Source organism: Ammospiza nelsoni, chromosome 3, assembly GCF_027579445.1.
Source record: "Ammospiza nelsoni isolate bAmmNel1 chromosome 3, bAmmNel1.pri, whole genome shotgun sequence".
Lineage (NCBI taxonomy): Eukaryota > Metazoa > Chordata > Aves > Passeriformes > Passerellidae > Ammospiza > Ammospiza nelsoni.
In genome coordinates this window covers 47,560,605-47,584,839 of record NC_080635.1, presented here as the reverse complement: position 1 = coordinate 47,584,839, position 24,235 = coordinate 47,560,605, and the positions used below count along the sequence as shown (strand labels likewise).

The 24,235-nt window shown below is 36.7% G+C and overlaps 1 protein-coding gene across 1 annotated transcript in view; it reads right to left on the bottom strand.

Moving 5' to 3' along the window:
• Positions 1-17,886, bottom strand: part of WDR64 (WD repeat domain 64) — a 57,355-nt gene extending 39,469 nt beyond the window's left edge. Inside the window, 9 exon segments of the mRNA XM_059469024.1 lie at positions 3,202-3,281; positions 5,966-6,100; positions 6,624-6,838; positions 8,434-8,541; positions 10,781-10,810; positions 13,342-13,445; positions 14,017-14,110; positions 16,922-17,052; positions 17,736-17,886. Coding sequence (XP_059325007.1) covers positions 3,202-3,281; positions 5,966-6,100; positions 6,624-6,838; positions 8,434-8,541; positions 10,781-10,810; positions 13,342-13,445; positions 14,017-14,110; positions 16,922-17,052; positions 17,736-17,886 — 1,048 coding nt within the window.
• Positions 17,887-24,235: the final 6,349 nt, after the last annotated feature.

The following is a 24,235-nucleotide window of genomic DNA, read 5'->3' as shown; positions in this document are numbered from 1 at the left end:
TGAAGAACTAATAGAGTTAGAAGTTGATGTATCATTTAAAACTGATCATCTCCTGCTTTTATATGCATTCCTAATTTGATTTTAACTGCAGTCATTCCCTGAAGTGATGATTAAGACATAGCTGGAATTGAAATTAATACAGAATAAGAAGAAAACCATGTAAACTTACCATTCAGTGTAATATTAATGCAAAATGCCACACAGAGAAGTTATTTTAAACTTCTCTGGGCTCCATATTTTAGGCTGCTATCATGCGTTTATCATTTTACTGATTGAAATCTAGCCTTAAGCACGAAAAGCAAACTCAGTAACAGGTTTGTTTTTATCTTATTCATTTTTATATATTTGAAATATCTAGAAGACAAAATTAGGTTGTGTCACAGTACTGACAAACTCATGAGCACAATCAAATACAAATGAATGATGGAAGAATGTGTTAAAATACGACTTTTTAAATAGTCACAGTGATAATTCATCACAGAATGTAATATTCCATTTGTGCTATAAACACCTGCCTAAATAACATTAAGAAGGGCTTACTAAAATGCTGAGCAGATTTACCCCTGCTGAATACTTTAGAAGTGAGCTTGCAATCAAAGGCTGGATTTTTCTTTTATGTTAATTGCCAAATGAGACAAATAAATATAGCTTTTACAAATGTTTGAACATGTCAACAAGAAATCTATTTATTATGATTCCTGAGTTATTTACCTCTTATGGTCTCTTGTTTTTAGGGTATAATATAGGTAAAACTGCAGACTCCCTAATTAACAGGACTAGCTTATGTTCATTTTAAATAATTTAAATCTGTCAATTAATTGGATCATCATTGTGTGTTTCTCAATTAGTAAAGAGTGAGATGACTTTTAAGATACAGAGGCAAACACAGTGTGCTCCAGCCCGGTGGTATGCTGTGCCATTGGGAGCAGTGTATTCTACTAACAGAGCACAGAACTCTAAAGCTCAGCTTTAGAAGGCTTTAGTAGAAGGGTCTCTCAAGAACTGTAGCATTATTCTAAATTCGGGGTGCAGCTTCACAGTAGGCCCTGACTGATCTAATTCACTGGGAAATTGAAAGAGATGACCCTACCCTGTCTTGGCTTTTGGACAGGCATTCCCACTGTGCTCTGGGACTCTCAGTAATACAGCTCAGGATTAATTTCCTTTCCTGCTCAAGGGGAGCAGCAGGGCTAAGCTTTGGGAATGAGGGTGAGAGGCAGGAGGATGCCCTTCAATTACAAGATGAAGTATGGTGGGTGAACAAGCAAGACAGGATTCCAACTCCAGTACTTTCAGTACTTTTGTGCAGTCAACAAATTAGAATTCAGTGCTGAGAAAACTCACCTGCTTCTAAAATATCCTGATTAGGGATCTGTTTAGATGGGATAGGAGCACCTGCATTCTAAGTCTGTCGTCCAACCATCACAAACAAGTATGCAATCTAACTTTTTCAAAAATCCAAGCTCCATTTAAAACTGAGAGTATTTTTCTGCAACTGCCACTATTCAGAAGACTCTTCCTGAATCTCATCACTCTAATTTTTGCTCTAATAGACATCAGTGGCATTCCTTGTTAATTGTACTTTTTCTAAGTTATAGAAAATATACTTTTTAAATCTCTGCACAATAGCGCAGTTAGAACTTAAGTCAGTTGGTTAGAGCCTGCTGCTATAAACACCAAGATTGTGAGTTCAATCACTTTATGGGCCATTCATATAAGAGTTGGACCTGATGATTGTTATGGGTCCTTTCCCACATCTTTTTTCTATATTCTATATACTTTTCTATATTCAACTAATCTTTCTCAAATGTGGTACATATCAGCAAGACAGAACCAGCACATGCACCTAGGGCAAGTCATGCTGCATGATTGTTCTATTTCTTTTCTGTGCCTCAAGTGTTTACTGCTGGTCACTGACTAGGTGCGCTGAGTGCATTAGGCAGACCTTTGGTCCGGCTTAATGCAGCTTTTATAATTTTCCTATAAAGTTTATCCAGATTTTTCTATTCTGCTATTTCTGGAAGAAGAATTTTCAGTGTGTAAAAGAAATTTTTTCCAGTTCCTGTAACATTCTTTCCTATTCAGACACTTTACCCTGGTTTTATTATTACAGCAAAATCCTCCTCTTGTACCTTTAGAAAATAGTGACCACATTTTGTTGAATAGGACATCCGTACTTTATGTCATCAATAAATTTCTTCAGACTATTTTTTTTTGCAACAAGGTAATCAGTGTAAACAGTATCTCCTCCAGGTCTAAACTTCAAAATTTCCACTAATAACTCTTCTACAACTATTCCTTTAAATCTTGTGTGTAGAAAATAAATAGAACTGTCTGATATTTATTTTGATATCTTTCACAGTTTTCCTCTTGGTAAACGGTTACAATTCAACATGAAGTGCATTATGTCCCATATACTGCTATTTATATTATCAAGGCTGGACAGCAGAGTCTTGGCCATTTAAAATTTTTTTTTAATATAGATGTAAGAATTATTATGTTTGCTATTGCAATTTTTAACAAAGTTTTAACAATAAAGACTTGAAGAAAAGCAGCATCAATGTCACTCAAGGGAACCACCTGATCAGACAGACTTTATAAACAAGGTTGCTGCCATACTCCAGCAGCACTTCTGCAGCATCAAACATGACCACAGCAGTACACAGGCCCATAAAATTATTGGCTAACAGGGAAGAAGTGGATGTAAGAGTGCCATTTCTGCAGTCTGCTTTGGGAGAAAGAACTAACAGTAACACTCTGGGGAAGCATGACCCCAGATGGAAAGTATTAAGATGGGCCATTGTGACTGCTTAAGATATGAAAGGATGGCAGAAGAGTAATAGGGTGGGAGCTCTGCCGATACTGCAAGGAATAATGTCCATAACCTGGTTGAGGCCATGGTGACTTGGAAACATACCTTACAGTAGTTGAACATACTGTTTCTTCTGATTTACTATATAAATGATACTTTAATCAAACCCAGATGGAGCCCTTGACACATTCCTGTTAGAAATTATATATCTTCAGACAAGGGCTGAGAGAAATCAAAAGCAAGGCCTCTGTTTCCTCTAATTGTAGGCAGAAGCCATTGCTGAAATTCTGAAGATGCTAACTCAGCTTTATTTGATGTTATTTAATGTGAATAAAAAAATTCACAATTTTTTCCCAAGAACAATCTCTTGGAAGAGACCAAATACTTACCTCCAGTGACAATAACTTTTGCCTTTCCACAGTATGTGAAGGCATTTACTCCTTTCGGGACAGAAAATTCCTTTACAGGTCTGCAATCATTAATAAAACAATCATGTAAGAAATAATTGGAAAATACAGTCTATAGTCATTCTGCCTTATTTTTCTGTTTTATACAAAATAGCTGTTTGTGTAATGTATGCAATCTCATGTTAAAAGCAAATTGATTTACATTAGAGACTTGGAGTGATAGTGGCATCAACAAAACGGGAACAGAGTACACTGTCCATTAAAGAAATAAATATTTGATCTGCATACCTGAATCTTTTAACAGGCAAACTCCAAACAGACTCCTAAAATGACAGCTGTTGCCAAAGGAGGCTGCACACAAGCTTGTGTGCTTAAAGCAGTTTATCACTGAGGAAAACTACCAAAGAAATTGTGTTTGCTTGTTTCAGACATGGAGGTTTATTGTGATGTCAATGTTACATTAAGTAAGTGCAGTTACTTTTCTGTTGCTTCTCTATAATGTACTGTACAATGAATAGTCCTTACATGATCTATTTTGTGTTGCATGTCAACATGAAGAGATCACAAGTATCTGAAGCTCAACAGTTATTCTGCTACATTCACTGCTAAATCATGGGAATTCAAACCACAGCCAACACAGACTGAACTTGACTGATTCTAAACTTATCCTTTGAGCAACTTCTGCTTGTCTCTCCAAGCTTCATCCATTGCTACTAATGAGTGAATATTTTATTGATTTTGGATGTAGCTATAGCAGGGTTAACACCTGCCATTCCCAGGAAACAATGACTGCCACTGTAAATAGGCTGTACAGAACCAAATGAGAATACTTTTAACTTTTTCCTTTGAAATTCAGACAAGTATTAGTTCATCTACTCTGGACTAAAGCAGTCATCAATATTGAAAACCATAAATGGGGGTGGCAGTAAATCTGACAAGACTCTGGAAACTTTGAGGAATTAATGAAAGAGCTTGTTATTACTAGGCAGGTGTAAATAAAAGGCTGCTTGCTTCCTATTATTTAGAGGGAGAAAATATTTCTTTACAGAACCCTAACAGAGAAGTCTTAATTCTCTTGACAGGACAAAATAACAATTAATTGATTTAAATGTATGACTAACAGATTTCCTAAGGATTTTTCACCTTTTATACTTCTATAAAGCTTTTTAATGGACAGTCTTGATACTATTCCAAGATCAATAGGAATAAGGGATTCTGGCACTGTGAAGTCCTGCTCAAGCCATGGCCTTGCAATAGAAGCACCTTGTGATATATCCATACCTCTCTTTTTTAGATACTTTACAAGAAGATATTGTAGCTGTTCATCAGCCATTATTGTCAAGAAACTTAAGTCCTATAAGAGAGAAGATGTATTGCATCCTTCTTGGGAGTATAAAAGAATTCCTTGCTACAAAGTTAATTGGGGAAATTTCTTTTGTTAGAACCAATAAATCACATTTCTGAACTAGTTAGTTATTAAATGGACATTTCCAAGTGATTTGATCTATAGATATTTTTAGGACTATTAATTTCATTTTAACAGCTGTGTAATTTTTCAGTTGTCTAAATATAATTTCAACTATCTACTGTGAGAAACTGCTTAGAGATATGTATCTATTGCATTTTGAGATGCAACTATAGCCAGCGTGAAATGAAAAAGAACTACCTATATAGTTGCAGTTTATGTTCTGTTTTGAAGTTCATGATGGTAGCATCTACTCTTTTGACTAGACTTTTCACTCTGCAGACTTAGTTTTCTTTCTCTCTAACTAATTCTATTTTTCCAAAGCTCCCAACAAAAGCAAACAGGATTTCTCAGCTTTTCAATTGACACAGTATGTGACCTTGGACAATCTAAAAGTGTTTCATAGTTAACTTTCCCCATCCTCAACAGACTTGCAATACTCATAAAACTCAAAGTTACTGTATTCATTCAAGAATAAAAACAAGAATATTTATGGCATGTGTTATATGTGAAATATACCAGATTATAATAACTGTGGCTACTAGCCTTAAAAAATCTATTAATCTCTCTGGATGTACCTCACAGAGGAATTGCAAGCTGATCTAATATTTACAATCTTTTGAAACATTTGAATGAAAAGTTCTATTTATATATTATTTATAGGTCCTTCTTACAACAAACTGAATTTGTATTATTTAGTTGTTCTATGAAATTCTCTAAACTCACAGACTAATTAGGCTTGGAATCAGTTAAATCAGCTAATAGCACTGATAAGCCATAAGAATTAGGACTTGGCACAAATAAGGAGACCATAACCTCTTTGTGCTGCATAGTAGAACCACTTCACAGCCCTTAGAATAAATTGTGTTCTTGGTTTAATCTTGTATAACTCAAACTTGTGAAAATAAAACTGCAAATGAAATTTAGTAGGGTTTATTTTTGACTGGGTATAAATTTTAAATGAATGGATACATGATATATGTGCAAGAAACCAATCATTTTTCTGACTAAAATTTGCTTGCTGAGGAGAAATTGGAGGAGACAACACTGTCAACATATTTTAAGGGTTCTGAGTACTGAACATATATGGACAGTCCTCTCCTACATCAAAAGCTAGCACAAAAAATATCCAAGCATTTAAACAACTGTTTTTTGGTTTTTTTAGCAATGCTAATAGAAAAGGCAGATTCAATATAACAAGATGACATCTCATGAGGCACTGATATCCAGCAGTTATAAAGGAGAAGATCTATGGTTTTCTAGAGGATGTCAGATACTTACAAGTGGTCCTCTAGTCGCTTTATGTCATCTAAAACAAATGAATTAATACCGTCTGTGGAACAGGATCCAAAACGTTTTAGGGCAGGAAAATACTTAACCTTCCCAACCCAGTCATCATGCAGCTTGCGTCTAGGCCTAGGGATATAAATGGAGAAGTCATTAGGCTGCAGCAGCAACTACTGTGGTGTGTCTGTACGTGGACAGGGGTTTTGCCAGTGAGATTATACACACAACCAGTGCTAACAGCTAATATCCAGGGCAGACACAGAACCACTCTTCCAACTCAAAAGCAAGCAGGGAGAAGGTCGGGGTTGAACCATGCTCTTTTCTAGTCACAATCACGCTTCCATCTCATCGGGCACAATAAAGCCGTTCCTTTGCCAAACAGGATAACAGCAATTGTGAATTCTCCCCTTGAATTGTATTCTGCATCCTCTCAGCTGTAAGATCTCTTATAAAATCTTCTACTGAAAATGATGGCACTTCTTCCATGCAACAACAAGCAAATCATACTTCCTGCAGTTTGAAAAATTATTTTCTTTACTTACATGGGCTTAATTTAGAAACAGAAGCTAACCCTTCACTTAGGGCAAACAAAATCCAAATTAAAAACAAAACATAATGCAAGACTAACAACATTTTATCATAAGCAACTTACATGTCAAAAGATTCAGCGTCCATGACTTTAAATTGTGATACTTTTCCACCTTTAGTTTGTTTCATTATGAAGTCATCAGTGGTGATAGTAAGCAGATAAACATAACCCTTATCATCTCCCAGTAAGATAGTATCCCTAGCCAGGTTATCTGCCATAGTCACCGTAGAAACACAGAGCAGGCAGTTTTTCATTGGTTTGATGACAAAGCCATTACCCTGTGGAATGTGGTATAGAGAGTTTATTAGACATTGCATGAGGGCCCTTAAATTGAAACTATCATGCTTTTCTAGCTACATCAGCATTCAAATCTTGACATTGTTTTTTCTTTAGGCTGCCCCTGTGCTGCTTCCTGGTATCAGAAACTCATGGAAGACCATCACAAAGAGGAGTTAAAAGCAAATCCTAGAGGTTTAAGCAAGATTTTGTTTCAGAGGTAGCTTTTTATATTTCAGTGAAAAAGTAATAATTACAAATTCTAGGAAGGATCTCTGCATATAGCGTGGGATGGTTTATTTGCTATGACTGTATATGGTTTCCTGTTCAAAACTAAGATGATCTCTACAAGAAAATTGGAAATAACCAAATTAAAGAATAATTCAAACCATAAAATACAGCAGTAATACACAGGAAGAATCTATACCAGAGTCCTAATTAATAATGCAGACTGGGAGTGTAAAGTGTACTAATATGGGTAGGTGATTCAATTTTTGAAGCACAGAGATAGTGGGAATGAATACAGTTGCAAGACACTGTGGTATTTTGCTAGAAGGCCCAGGAATGGGATTCAGGGTCACCTGCATTACATTGTTTATTGCTTCTATTGCCCAACTCCATCTGTTATTTGGTTAAATCATCCTTGCCAACCTAAACTGGAACTGTTCACATGCCACAGGAATGAACTGCATCAATGCTGTCTGCGTAGCACAGAAACATTGGAGATGTAACAGAGATAGGACTGTCCATATATTATTTCTGTGGTCTTGAAAGAGAGCTGCACCAATTCATCAACAGGATACCTGCAGCCCTCACTGCAGGTAATGAGGGAACTTGGAGAATAATAGGTGGAGAATAAATATTTGAGCCCTCCTCCAAGAAGTCCAATTGGATTGACAAAAAGACTTAAATTGACCTATCTGAGCTTGGGAAGCAAAAACTTTTAATAACGGGAAAAAAAATCCTAAAAAGTCGTATTAAAAAAATAATTGCTTTGCTTCTCCTCATCATCTCAGCTAACTTAGAATTTCCAAGAGAAGTTCCAGGAACAAGAAGAAAAAGCTAAGATATGTGTCAGCAAAAATGCATAAGACACTAAAGAAAACTTTAACAATTTGGACATACATTATTAACATCAAAATGTTTTTTATCTTAGAAAGTCCTGAACAAAACACAGGATATGAAGAAATATATTCCTTAAATCAGGAAGTTATCTCAAAAGAATCTTAGTTATATTCCTTGTAAAACCTCTTCCTTGATTTCTAATAGATTCTGAGATATATGTATGCCCATGCACACATTTTAGGTGCACATATATGCACTAGATACACATGGAAAAGAAATTCTTTGGGGGTTTGTTTGCACCATAGAGTAAAATTTTTCTTTTACTTCCAAGCTTTTAATATACTTTAACAATCCCATTTGGCATGTAGAGAGTATCCCTCCTTTAGTGTGAATTCCACTGTTTCACTGAGTTCCTACAACAACAAAAGTGAAAAGTCTTCATCCTGTAAGATCAAATGTGAATGTATATCGGAAGCAAAGACTGATCCACTTTCAGGTTTCATTTTGGCATTTGTCTGATCCAACATAATACCTCGCTCTCTTTTGATTTATAGTCCCAGAGAATGACTGTGCTTTCAGTTGCAGCCACGATATATTTCAGATTAGGCAGGAAATCACATCCAGTGATCCAAGCAGTATCCTGATGAAAATAAAAAGAGTAGCTAGAAAAGGATTTTCTCTGTAAATTTACCAACTTTTCTATCACGTAAGTACATATTTTAAACCATTTCCACATAAATCACATGTACTCTGCACTAGCACATGCTAGGTCTAGTTCCACTGAGAGTTCTAACTCCAGGAATAGCTCATACATGAAGTTACAGAGGCACCAGGCTCAACCTCTGTTATCAATGACTCACCTGAGAGGCACAAATGTTGCACAGGAGAGGATACAATAAATATATAGTGTTAGTTGAACTGGAATGACACTCTGAAAAAGCACTCTGAGCAGCGAAAGCTTAAGCTAAAACATCATAGTAAAGCAGATTAAGCTTTTACCTGGATACAGTTTGGTTTGAAACAAAAGAAATTTAAAGGCAGTTCAAAATTTCAGCTATAAAAACAAAATTGAAATGAATGTTTACGAAAATAAGTAACTGTAGTAAATAATTTTAATTCTCCCAATAGGTAGGTCAACTATTTACAATGCCCATATTAAGCAATTGTTCAAGTATACCTCCTGTTATACAGGTATTAATGTAAAACAATTTCTCTTGCAAACTATAGATCAGAGTCCTGATCCTTCTACTTTTATTTCCATTGCTGTACACAACATTGATTTTGTTCTTAGTGTAAAAGGTCCAAAATCCTGACAGAGGATATCGATGCTCTCTTGCAGGAGAAAGCTTTTCTCCTTCCTAATGATCTGTGGGCAGGTGGTAATACATTTACAAGGATTTTTTGTGCCCTTTACTACAATAAACATGTGGAAAATGTCAGTCCTGCAGAGGCCCTGTGGATTGTTTGGTAATTCTTATGAAGAGTTTGTTAACAGTGGCTTTTTGAGGTCCTTATAATAGTGTCAGATAACAATGACTAAATGGCTTGAAAAAGAAGATTTTACATTTGTAGTCACTAATTTGTCACTAATTTGTGATGATGCAGTCAAAGTAACAGGTGATGATGCAGTCAAAGTAACAGGTTTCAGCTTCAGAGGAAAGGTTCTAAGAATTTCTCTTGTTAGTGCTACTATACTTGACAGACAAACTAGGCTGCTGTACCAGAAAAACCTTTTCATTATTTTCTTACCCATCCTGTCACTCAAGGGCTCTTATCCTTTCCTCCTTTCTTTCACACATTTTATGGCAAAGATGTCCTTCAATGGTCCTAACACCGCCACAGCTGCCAAATATTGTCCTACTTTTGCAGCAAAAACCCCTTCACATTCATTGAGGAATCATTTTAAGACAAGAGCTTAGTGTTCAAAAAGGAGAGGGACCCTGCAGCCCACTGCAGCATCAGGCTAGCACTCCAGCTTCTTCCATCTTCTTTCCCTTGGCATCTCTGGGGGAAATCCTACCTTTGTATATTTGAATTGGGGAAAGTTCCTACAAGCTAAGTAGGAATGACTAAAATGCACTCCTGTAGCACTTCTGTAGGAGAAGCTCTAATTCTAGTAGAAGTTTCCAAAAGTCAATTGCTCTCAAGAATATTTCTCACAGTTACCTGTCTGCACTGATTCCACAGGTCAGATTAGCCAGTACAATAAATTAAACATAGCTGAGGCCCAGAGCTGATTTCTGAGTTGGAGTAGTAGGGCTTCTGTTGTGGAGTACTTCTATTGCATTTTAGAGTTCCCACAATATGTAAGAGAGAACTAACAAAATGCATTGCCTCCTGGCACAAGACACCCACATTGGACAAGGGGTCACATCACTTTGCTAGACTGATGTCTCTTACCTACAGATCATCTGAAAGGAGCTCATTACCTAAAATCTGCAGTGATGCTCCCAGGGTACACACGAGGTTTTAAGGTTTACACTGTGCAGCCAATCATCTACCTAGCAAAATGTAGAACTGGTATTCATTAACAAACTTAAAATTGTACTTATTTAAATTTTACAGTGACAATTGAAGTTTTGGATTTTAGAAGAAAAAGTTCTGGCAAGGAAATGGGTAAAGGATAATTTGGCAAAAAAAGAAGGATTTATCTGAGGTTTCATTTATCAGAGGAAAGAAATCAATTTACTCAATTGTTTCAATAACTGAAAAGAATAAACTGAAACTATTTGACCTACAGTATCCTATGAAAAATTATGCAGAAGTCTCAAAGTTAGAATTGGCATTAGAATAATGCTCGGTTTCTACTTATTTCAATTTAGTACATGCTGATTTTTACTTAAAATTATTTAATAGGAAGGAGACAAAAAAGAACTTACTTCAATATTGATGCTTGTCAGAAACTTCATCTGAAAAATCAAGAAAGATATGGTCACAATAACAAGGTAGTTCTCAAATTAAAAATCTAAACAGTCATCTCTTCTCTTCACAGGCAGATCAATAATTGCTAACTGAAAAAGCAGGTAGTTAGGATCTGAGAAATATCCTTAACCTGCCTGCAGTCTGTTGCTCTTCATATTGTGAGGAATTTAAAACTTCTCTTTCTCTCACAATTGTTTCATAGTTTCTGGTTTGGTTTGGGTTCTACATTGAGATGTTGAAGTGAGGAAAATAAGTAAAAACTCCTCATTTTTACAACATACAGAGTACAGATCAGCTGGTCTTCTGATGGAATTGTGCTTTTAATGGTTTTTGACAGCTAAAACAGCATCAGCTCCTGTGAGCTGATATGGGTTTATCATATAGGAGCCCAAGCTAACTCTGGCCCAAGGCCACATCAACTAGTGCCAGCAAAACGCCTGGCAGAGGCAGCACTTCAGGCTGCACACAGGAATAACCACATTGGTACAGCACCTTCCACCAAAGGTAACTACTGGAAGACAGCGTAACACGTGGCTGAAAACCTGAAGTGTTTAAAGTGTCACCATTGTCCAGCAGAGACACGGTTATCTTCTAGGTTCTTTAACAAAACTACTAAGTTTTCAAAAGCAGTTTCAACCTTTTCCCTCCTGAAACACCCACAGAGTGTTCTTCTTGCCCCTGCCCCTGATCAATAATTATTCAATAACACCTCGTATCCATCCCAGCAATTCTGCATTTCATAAAACAAGAAGCTAGGATCAAAGTATTTCTTCCCATGGAAGTGAGATTCTAGGTGTCATCATGGACAGCCTTTGAACAGTGTTTAAGAGTACTGTTAACCAAGAGATGGATATCCATGTACTGCATCAGACTTGGCTTTATCTACAGTAAGTAAATACGTCCTTAAGGCTGCCTACTCCTACAGGTCTCATGTGCTGGTCATGGCAGTATCTGTCTGAGAACCTGAGCAACGTAAGCGCCTCATATTCTGGAGTAACCTGGAAGCAGTTGATGGTATAAAGCTGTACACAGGTGTTGAGTCATATTAGGCCCACATTCCTTGCAGAAAGCCTTGCTTAGCCCTCAAACAGATGGAATCATAGAATAATTAAGGCTGGAAAGGATCTTTAAGATTATTAAGTCCAACTGTAAAACTAACATTGCCAAGTCTACCACTAGATCATGTCCCCAACAGCCACTTCTATACATCTTTTGAATACCTCCAGGGCCGGCGACTCAACCATTCCCCTAGGCAGTTCCAATGGTTGACAACTCTTTGTATAACAGAAACTACTCCTAACATCCAGTCTGATCCTCTCCTGGCACATCATGGGGCTTTCATAATGGCTTAGTCATTTTCAGAACACAGATTTCTAACTGGGAGTTGAGGTCCCTAATTCACTGTGTTAAGCAGCTGGGTGTAAAATAATTTACACTGCAATCACTGATGTCAGATAACATCAGGCCAGCCTATGAGGAGGCAGCAATTCAACTTGAAAATAGCAGGGGCAAGTAGGGGGTAGGGAGGAGAGATGTTTTTAATCTTATACTTTGGGAAATTGTTTTTCATAGGTACATAAGAGGGATAATGTTCTGGAGGACAGACTTTCAAATAAATTATTTCAGCATTTACCAAAACTGCAGTACTGCTTTGTTATTGAATCATCCGCAGGAGTCCTTTCTTGGTTTAAATGCTCCTGTCATAAGCATTATGCACCAATTAGCTAAAACCCCTAAAAAGCATTCATGCCGCTTTAAAGTTTTGCTGCATAGCCTGAAATAAATTTTCGGAAACTGGTTGCATTAAAATTGTACAAATGTAAAGCACTAATGAGCATAGATGTGTGATAACCTGGGTTTCTGTATGACACATTCTATCTCATAGCCTCTACAGGTGCATACAACTAAATAGTAATATAATCATCTGGAAATTAATGTACAAACTTTAGTTTAACAGCATCTTAAACCTAAATTTCTACTTATAATGGTACAGATATCCTTACACTTTACTGATGAGGGAACTAAGGGTGAGCCAGTGTCATGCAGATTGTTGTGAAACTCATGACTTTCAAGCTTCTAAAGGTTGCTGTATTGAATAAATCTTACTTGCAAACAGCTGTCTCTGTCCATTCTAGATATTTTCAGTAGCTGTAGAAAACAGTTTATTCTCCGATTTCCACTCTATATCTAAAAGTTAATTCCACTAGCATATTTTTTTATTTAGGGAAACCTTTTCTAAACAGAAATGCAGATTATTTTCTATTAAATTAATTTCTGTGAAGAATGTCTATTATTAGACATCTCTACCTTCTATCAACTTGTGCACACTGTCTAGTAGGTTTATAATTGAAAAGAACAATGTATATTTCCTGCTGTACTTTAAAATATAGAAAAATTTAACTTTGATAAGAAAGACATGTAGGTTTTTTTATGGGAAAGTTTCAATGCTAGATCACAGTCCACTCAGTTCTCCTATGTACTGCTAATGGAATAATAAAAGAGTTTGATTTAGAATTACCTTTTCGCTAAACACAGTTATCAATCCTTTCTGAGAGGCTGTTACTGTGAGATGCAGAAGGGGCACCTTCAATATACCCTTGAGCACATCTTTTCTCTTGACAACTGTCAATGACAAAACATTACTCTTCATCTTACGGAAACTGAACACATAAACAAACAGAACAATATTATTAAGGAAAACATAAACAAATAGAACTATATTAGTAAGGGCAATTTCTCTTCCTGAAACGCATTTTGGTGCCATATGCAAGGCAATGATGCAAGATATTATAAATTATGCCATACTTGGTTTAATTAATCATGTTGCATTTTAAATATCATGAATGTAATAACTCTGGATGTGCCACATCTTCCTCCATATTTTCAAAAAATACAGAAAGACAATGTGTAACTGCATAAATAAACAGTCTTGTTCAGAAAAATCATAGTGTCAAAATAATTTAGGAATATGGAGAACTGGGAAATGCAGCAGTGGAGTGTTCAAGGTTTAGTAAAAATGCATGAATTCTGGAACACAGAAGAAGAAAAAGAAGAAGAAGGAAAAGAAGAAGAAGAGGAAGAAGCATGAATGGGCCAAGACAGACATGTGGTCTTATTACCCTATTTTCAAGAAAGTGAGCAGCACACTGCATTAGAAAAAATATAGTTTTTGATGTAAGATGAAGTATGTCACCTGAATGAGAAATCTGCTGTTTCTCAGATACAAGCAAAACCATGCTTTCTTTGGAAGGCTTGCCAACGCTTTCTCCGCTAAAACAGCCAAAAATCTAAACAAAACAAAATAGAACTAAACAAGTAATTTATTGTAAAACTACTTCTTGATGATACATGCATAAAGTCAAATAGTTATCTCACACTTTATAATTGAATATTCTATGAGTAACTACCTTAGTATTACTTCCTTTAACCATTAGCTGTCAATATGATTTCAGACTGCTGAGATCTGATACTCAGGCACAATCTTTCTTCAACGTTTGTAAAGAAGTCAGCTTACACAGGGCTTCTAGGAATACAGCCCATCTATTTTTTAAAGCTGTTAGTACATTTCTGCTTTGCAAATAACCATATTCAATTTCCATTCTCCAGGTCTACCTACCTCAACTAGGGGAAAAAAACCCCAAACCAAAACTAGCAAAAGGCAGACAAAGCAGGCAACTCCATATTTATAAACAAAGACATTCAATGCAGCATAGTGGTTTAGCCAACACAGAAGAGCTTTTCCATAAAGATATGTAGATTCCCATGTGATTGAAAAGAAATGTAATATAAAGACAATTTTTAAAAAATCCTCTTTTGGACATCTCCCTAAGTCTGACAAGGTTCCATTTGAACATGATGAAGATCTCTGCACAGGATTGTCATGTATGCACATTATTTCTGCTCCAGGGTGTGAAATTTTCAGTTGAAATTCCCTAAAAATCTCATGCTCTGTACCCAAAAGCAGTTTAGTGATTTCTTTAGTAAATTAGTCCCACTTAGCTGTACAGATTTTTTAAACTCCTTTCTCAAATTATGGACATTACATATACTTTGATTCCTGAATTCTAAAAGCAATGTCCCTTTGGATGGGAGACAAAATGTTGTATTTTATTCTAGTTCAGTATTTTCCATTTTATACAATAGAACTCCTATTTTGATTCTTTGAGAGATTCAGATGTACATCTTTCAAAAAAATATTCTCACATAGCATTACTCTTCATCTTTCACTTCACAGCTACCTCCTTTCCATACACAAAATTATTAGCTAGTTTTTCAAGAAAGTTTATAGGCAAGCTATATTAAAAGACTGTCATCAGTCAGCTCACACTTAGTAAAATTTGAGAAATGCTCATAGAAGGGGTCCTGGGAATTTTATCCCAAGGAAATCATGCACAGATTTCAAAAGGAAACTCAAGAGGCTTCACCTCTTTTACTACACCCCATACTGTGCTTGCTTGTGTAATTATGTAGCCAAATTATTTATGTAATTATGTAATTTGGTAACTAGTCTGACTGCATTAAAAACTCAGTAAGGTTTTGGAGTAAATGATCCACACTCAAGCAAACATACACAGCTTTCCTTATTTCTCTCATACACTAAGGAGCCTGAACATAGTTTTCTACTCTTCTGCTACCCTAAACAAAGGACAATCAGTCCTCCAGACTGTCTGCTATTTTCCAGATTTGCCCCAAGCCCTCCTTGAAGGAAATCTTTAAAGACTGACATGAGCAAAATCCGTGACTAATGTGACACTGCAAAAACAACGGTTAAGAAAGGTAGTAACCAGAAATGTTTGCATACAGAACCTTGTTAAATAGAAATGGCTGAACATACAGTTTTTAGGATGATATTAGGAAATCACTTGATAGCCATGGTTGATAACATGCAAGGAACAGATGGTTGGGTATCTTCAAGGTTCCAATATTAGCACAATGTTCCAGAGCAACATAAAATATAAATATGCCGATGAATTCATAGTTCATGTCACTTGCTAATACCCTGCTGCACTTTAGGTCCAGCAAGGTTTTGCCACATATACCATGCCTCCTATGCTATTGTAGGAAAGTCACTGTGTGCTAGGAGTTATGTCCCTTCTGCACAATTCTGTCTTCGGGTAAGAAACAACCAAAGAAGTCTTGTAGTAATATGATGATGGGTGCTCTTGATAAGGATTGGCTCTAACAATCTAAGAATCAGTAGTTTTAAAGAACAGTTACCTGAAACACTATCCATGGTAAATACCTTAATAAAAGACACATTTCTAGAGCAGGTGTTCATTTCTCAAAACATGTGCAAATAAAAAAGAGCACCATGTTTAAAAAAATTCTGACAAAATACTTTTTCACAAAATGTGAAAAACTGGGTGCTATGGAGATAATCTTCTCAGGTGGATTCAGAAATAACTTACAAATGTATAGATTAAAAATCCGGGAAGTGAGTGCACACAGAGTGCATTTGCAACTCAGGCAGAGGAAATCCTTAATATACGTGCAGATAGATGCAAAGAGGGTAAATCGGGTCTACCCTTTCACAGTTACCTCATTCTTACATGCTGCTTACAAAAGTTTGCTATTTACCAATATTAAAGACTGAAAAATTGATTACAAACATCTCATTCATCTACAGGACTAAATAATATATGCATAATTCTCTAGTTCAAAAACTCTACTGAAGTGCTGCTCTATCTTTAATGCTTCATATTCAGAGTAAGGGCCAGATTTATGCTGTGAACAGGGGAAGAGAAAGACAAGGAAGCAGAGGTAAGAGAAAAGAGAGGAAAGGAGAAAAAGAGGAAGCATTTCTGAAGGTTTAGCCAAAGATAGACTTATCCTCAGAGCACAAATGGCATACTGTCATCATCACAGATTTTGCATTTTGCCAAGAAGCCTGAGGACAATGTACATCATTGAAGTAGTTCTGAAGACTGAACACACCCAGGCTTCAGGCAGCTAGGATAAGTAACAAGAGAGTGCCTCATTCTGCCTGGGAGCTCATGAACAACAGTCTTGTGAACAAGACACAATCAATAGTCAAATACTGCCATCATTTAAAATTCTAATTAGTTTTTCATATTTAAGAAAACTTAAGAAACCCTTACCTCAAGCCATTCTGGCCTTTCATCAGGGTTGCTTATAATCTTCCTGAAAAAGGCCTGAATATCCTGATCCTTGACTGCTGAACGAAAAAGTGTTCGTGTGGTTTTATAGAATTTTTCATAATTTATCTCATCTGTATGGGAGGAACAATGTCCACACAGTTTAAAACTGGCAAGCTACAGATTACTTTCTTATCCACCCTACCTCCAGTTTTATTTCTCCTTCAATACCAATAGCATGGAAGTTCCAGCTTCTCACATAGCATTCACTAAAGCATTTGAAAAGAAAAAAAATCAGTCCTAATATTTGCTCTTTTCAAAACTACCTAATTTGCAATCCACGACAGGAAACAGATAAAAATAACAGATTAAAAATTCTTTTTTCTTCCCTTACTTACCATAATTCTGATTTGGTTATTTGCACCTGAACGGTGTGTGGGATAAAGTTTATCCTTTTAAGCAGCAATAACCACTTGCATTGAGAAAAGCAAAATTTTACCCTCATTATTTACAATTAGTTACTGTAATTACATAATTTATCAAGTTTGTGTTTTTACAGAAACAAGTTAGCATCATGCTAACTTCTATATGTGGCAACTCCACTAATTGTATTTACTGAGTGATCACCATAGCCTTATAATTTGTCCAGAAATCCTAACAGAAGGAGAAAAGAACTTTCACAGCACAATCTCTCTATTTCCTGTAAAAATCAAACAGTTACAGTTAGAACACTAATTTGAAGGAAATGATCATCTCTCTATGGTATGTTCTCCCCATGTGAAAATTAAACTTTACCATCCGAATTAGTATCTCTTACCATCATCTTTAGTATACAAGCCTGAACTCTCCTTGGTCTTCTGGATGATCATTTTTTCAACTAGATTCTGGAACTGCTCCAAAGCATTCTTGAAATCAATCGATTCAAGGGCAAAGCAACCCTCCTTATCATGACCTTTCTTTCCAGACATCCTTTATGAACAGAAGACAAGAGAGAGAGATCTTCTTACAGCTATGTCCAAGCCTTGCTTTGCACCTTTAACTCCCACATGAGTTCATGTGAGATGCAGCTGCATGACAGGTATACCAAACATTACATAATAAAAAAGAGGAGACCCCAGCTTAGCATCTCGAGCTGGCAAACAGTGTAGTGAACTATGGATGTCACAACATCCCATCACATCACAGAATCCTACACACTGAGTGCCCCCAGGTTATGAACCAGGATCACTAAGTAACCTGGCATGTGAGATTATTTCATTTTATCTCATGTAATTGGTGAAAGAAAGAATTCATGCTTTTTTCACAGAATAATTAGGGTTTGAAGGGACCTCTGGAGATCATACAGGCCAACCTCACTGCCAAGGCAGGGTCACTTAGAGCAGGTGACACAGGAACACATCCAAGTGTTTTTTTAGTGTCTCCAGAGAGGCATTTCCCCTCAGGCTTTTAGTAACATTTTTCCAAATGTTTATTTGGGGAGAGAGCTGAAGAGGTGGAGAGCATTGAGCATGTATTAATTGCATGAATAAATCTGACCTTTAGCTCTCCTTTCACCTCCTTTATGTTACAGATCAATAAATATCAGCCATTTATCACTACACTGAGTACAAAACTTTGTTCTAAAGTACGACTTGTAGTAAGGTGTCAAGTGTTGATCTTCAGACACAAAAATATGGAGAATCCAACATATTTGTTTCAAAGTATAATTGCACAAACTGTTAAAATTTAAGCCTATTTGTGTGGCTTATGCTTCCTTTCAGCAGTTCTTGTAATATCTTTACTAAGTTAGTTGGTACATTCTCGTACTAGGAGTCTTTTTACCTGGAATATTTCTCCATTCCTTTAGGTTTCAATATAATTGTGATTCTTATGCACATTTTTCATACTTTCAATATCTTTACAGGATATTGATGCCATGTTGCTGAGCTATACCAGAACAGGCAAATGGTGAATTTTGGACTATCTGTTAAACTCACTTTTCTGTAGACCACACTGATCAATTTAGCTACTGATCTCCAGATCCACTTTGCTTTTACTTCACCCAAGGCTGATGCCAGTTTTACTGACTAAGGCCTTCTTGGATTCCTGAGCGTGGAGTTCTAGCTCTGTGGAGACTCTGTAGTTGAAAAGGAGAAATTATATTTTATATTTCCTCATGGCAATCTAGAGGACTGATATCAGGCACGTTTCAAGAATATTCCAGTCATTTCTTCAAAAAACCAAAACAAATAAAGGCAGTAGTCTTCACACAAACTCAGCACATCAGCTAAATGACATTTTTGAAACATACAGGGAAAGCAACTAATTGGTATTAAATAGTTACAAAAAATAATGGAAATATCTCTGCATGAAATAGCTAGTTCTTCAGGGAAAGTGGTGTCTCATGTTATGCTACCTAACACAAGCAATCCAACAGCCTGGAATTCTATAATTTCAAGGGGAAGAATCCAAAAGTTTCTGGGTACTTCTGCTCTACTGCAATGAGCATTTCTATTGATTAGAATAAGGAAAACAGCTTGGCAGAGAAAAGAAGCAATGATGCCGGGAAAAGGGAAGGACAGCCTGAGGATACATTTTTGCTGTTCCAACAGTAATTCTCCAGGAAAATATTTCCTTTGTGTGTCCAGGCACTCAGTGGATGGTCAGATACTATATCTTGGTTAGAGTTGTGTATTTGACATACTGCCTCCAGCTGAATTCTTGTTATACAGTGCTTCGTGTTGATTAATTTTTCCAGCCTCTCTCATCTAAGCTTGTATGACATCAGGTTATAGTCTCATTTCTCAGTCAATATCAGTGCTTTAAGGTTCATAAAGTGTATTTAGCATCCACCCTCAGGAAAGAGAAACAAGAACAGAAATCTATGTTTTGTTATCTTCCAAAAACCCATGTGGAAACTTCATGTTATGTAACATAATGAAAACACGAAGAAACCCCAAATGAGGAATCATTGTTTTCAGTACCAGTTGATTCTGTTGTCTTCAACGTTTAAAATAAAATAAAAAAAGTACAGTAGAATTTAAAAATAAGATGTGATGACTGAGTGGACTGAAAAAACAAAGTAGAGAAGATAGGAATTGCATTAGAAGATAGGCAAAGTCTAAAAGGCAAATTCAATATTTAATTGATGAGTCAGTAAGTCCTTGCATTAGTAGCCCTACAGTAGCATTAACTGAATGAAAAGCATTTCCTTCCCTGTCTCTCTTACTGACAGTGTGGAAAGCACTGGATATGGAATATGATATAATTGATGTATATTCAGGAGCTGACTCTCTCAACTCGTCTTACCACATAATCGTATTAGTCTCAGTTATTGGAAATTCTCAGATACAAAGATAATAATATGTCTCTATGTGTGCAAAGAACAGCTGCAGCAAGTTCATTGTAGGATTGGCACCTCATTTGAAAAATCAGTAATTTTCAATCTTTATCTCAATAACTACCATAAGTCTATGAAATGCCATGCAAGTTTTAAAATTCTGACCATGTAATTCAGTGTCTCATAACAAATAACCCAAACCTACTGAAGAAGACAAACAGCAAAGGTGATAGATCTTTTTTCCTGCCTGTACCAAGCTGCCAGTCACTCTTCCTGGTGGTCTCATGTAAAAGCAAATTCTCCCCAAGTAAAATGATGGCTCAGAATAGCCTTAAGTCGATCACACAGCAGATCTAAACTGGTCTTAGTTGTCTCTAAAGAGGCTCTGGGACATAAAAGACTGTTTCTGACTCGATTTTGGTCAAGTCCAGTCATTTAAAAAGGAAAAAGAAAATCAGCCCCTGAAGATGCTTCCTTTGATAACTTACCCATCCTTTGCTATCTCTTCTTTATAAACATCCTGTTAAACCTGGCTGTGTTTAAGTTGAATCAGGATAGAGATGCTTCAGTTCAGATTGACCGAACTCTCTGACCAGTATGGGGCTGGGCAAGTAATAAATGTTAGCACTGTCAAAATTAAATTTCTTTTGTGGAACGGTGTTTAAGGGGCACTATTATGTTGACACTTACATTAGCTCACTCTTTTTTTCTACTGGCTCAATTTTTCACTTTTCTTTCAATATTAACACCCCACAAGTGCTCCTTGCTATAAAGTGCATCTGCTCCTCTCTGTCACTAACAGTGGCTGAAATGACCAAGTGATAGTTTTAAAAATTGTATTTCCTATGAACTATATATTGATTTGTATGTCGGGTTCTGGAAAATGACAACAAGGCAGTGAGGTTGTAAACACTTTATGTTTGCCACTTCATATTTGTCACACTAACAAGAAGCTGCAGCATAAGTATGGACTACTACGCAAGGTAGTTATTCCTTAAAAAAACCAGTTTATATCACAAATAAATTTAAAAGTGTTATTGTTGCAAACACTGGTGTTGCTGGTCTTACAATGGTTATACTGTGCTAGTTTAGAGTTCAGCCTGCCCTATGAGCTGTGTCTGTACAACCAAGGACATCATGATGTCAGCAGACACAAGCATGTGTCACCACCTCTTTTAATCTAATCTGCAAGAAACAAGTGCCACAGAGGCATCAATATGCATCTGCCTCCTAAACACATAGCACAGTCCCACAAAGGTTTCTCTAGACAAGATGAAGTTCATCTCATCTAACTTAGGCATCTAAAAGTTAATTACTCAAGTCATCTTATGTGCCAGTCAATAAAAAATTTCAGAGGGTGATTCATCTTACTGGTCTTATGCACTTAACTTTCAAATTGATCATTTAGGTGAGATGACTCACAGCTGCAGCCAGTACAGCTCTCTGTACACATGTCAGGTATACCAGAGCTCACACATCACAGAACAGGCTGCAGCCAACTTCCAACTGCAGCACAGATGCTCTGACTGCTCGCCACCACCTCCCAGGACAGCCTGCTTGGGTCCCTTCCCCCACTGAAAACACCTGTGCTTGCTTCTGTGAGCTGTGTCTGAGCCAAGCACTCCTCTCAGCCCAGACTATTCTCACAATCTTGCAACATTAGCACTTTACCTGCTTTATGATTTAAAGTTCACATCCCAATATGGACTAGATTATACATGCAGGATTACAAGTTCTGCAAGACGAAGCCCTAGCTTTAAACCTTTGCCATTAGGGTTGTGCATTTTGGTTTTTTTTTTACTTAAAAAACTGCATTATCAACAAGTGTAGATCTATATTAAAAGCCTCATTTTAATGCCAAGAGGTTGACAACAGATGAAAGATTTCTTCTGTCCACACTTACACTTGCCCTGTGGACATACCCTGCAGCTATATATAGGCACAGTAAATAATCACTCAGCTTTCATCTGTCTCTAAGGCTAAAGAATAGCAAAAACCACATGTAAGTAAAAAAAAAAAAATGCCAGGAGAAAGAATACTGTAAAAAACAAAACAAAACAAAAAAAAATCTGAAGCTAGCTAGCCAGAGTTTTTGGGAAGTTTTGGTTTGGTTTGGTTTTGAGCAGCCTGCATTCTGGCTCTATACCATGACCTTAGAAATAAGACCTTAGAAATAATAAGCTTACAAAATTCAAAACAGGCATGAAAACCTCAGTATTATCTGATTCCTAGAACAAATGTATTTAATACAGACAAAAGCCTGACTTTCCTGCTCACTCTCTCCTTGTCAGGAAAGATAGGAAAGAGTATGTGACTTCAAAGGCACACTAGCAAAAGACAGAGAACAGAGAAAATGAGTGAAAGCAACACATAAGTCAGTGAACATAAAATGAAACAGGTCTCTTGAATGCCTTAAAGCACTCTTTTTCCACTCCACAATGTTCTCACTGCAAAAGGCCAGACATTTTTAATGGTGCAGTTACAACTGGGAGTCACATTCGTGGTTTGTATTTCTACCCAAGCATAGAGAGTAGCAGAGACTTTGAAAGTTTATTTACTGTGCTTCAGAACCTTCAGCTCTAACATGTAACACTCAATGCTCTTGTGTGCTGAAGCATTCCAAATTACTAAATACTATAAACTTTTGCAGACAGCACCAGACGTCTGCAAACTTTCTACTTGTGAATTATTAGTTCCAAGACTGGGTTTTAAGGTTTGTCTCGTGCACATATAAGCATGTGTTGGCCACCTGAGAATTTACGGCCAACGCATTCCCCTACCCCGCGTGAATTGTGCATAACAGACAGCATGTTAAAGGATTGTTCCAGAAGAGACCTAGGAAGTCCTTGGGAGTTTCAGAGACTGTTTTTGTAGTACAGGACTGGGGACCTATTCCTGCTTCTTGTTGTACGTATCCCGTGAGCTCAGCTACACATACGTTTAGTACTTTGATGCACTTCCAGTAAGTCACACACATACACTTCCAGGGTTCTGGGCTATCCTTTCATGCAATGGTAAAAATAAAGGTAAAACCCTTTTTTGCAGCAGAAGAGGACCGACTAAAGAATTAAGAAGATTATTAAAACCATAGCTGCATTGGTTCTAGAGTGGGTTAGGTAAAACAGAATCTACACTAGAATTGGAGTCAAGGTTCCATTTCCAGCTTTGCCTTTGACCTGATGATACAATAAAACAACACTTCTTTTTGTTGTGCCTCATACGAGTAGTGACACTGCATGGAAAGCAAATGGAACTCTGCTCATGAAGTTTCAAGACCACTTGAATAACGTTAGCAATCTGACAGTATTAATACAGTGACCTTTGCAAACAAAGCATTGGAGAGATTGCACATCTATGGATCTATTTAGCTTTGCTACAAAAAAGCCCAAACCAGACATTCTGAGATATGAGCTTTATAAAATGCAAGTTATAGGTTCTCTTACCTTCCATAAATTCAAAGACATCTAGAGGGAGTATTTCTGACAGGTGCTCTAGTGAAATACCTCTTAGAAACCCTAAGTGTATAATGAAATCTACCAATGGACACTATGTTATCTGGAATGTACTAATCTCTACATGAAATTCTTCCCATTCTTCTTACCACCTTTTCTCTCCTTTCATTTTGCAGGGATAAAAAGATACACAATTTAGGAGTTTCCTTAAGAGGCAGAAGATAGAGATGTCTTGTTCTCAATGAGGTGTAGCATTAATTTGATACAGTCATGTCATTGTTAGACTTTTAGAATGCAGTGACAAACCCATAACTGCTTTGACAGTTATGCAGTGACAAACCCATTATGCACTGACATAATAATTTTGCACAGGGTCTGTCACATACTGGTTAATTTCTTTTGTGGATGAGGAAAGACAAAATTATGTCTTCCCTAAAACTGATGCTCAAATACTGTGGTCTATTACTACGGTAGAAATTTTGGAAGGTCATGTGTTCTGTAAATACAGCTTTTATGGTAAAAACATGTAATTGATTTTGAGAAAGG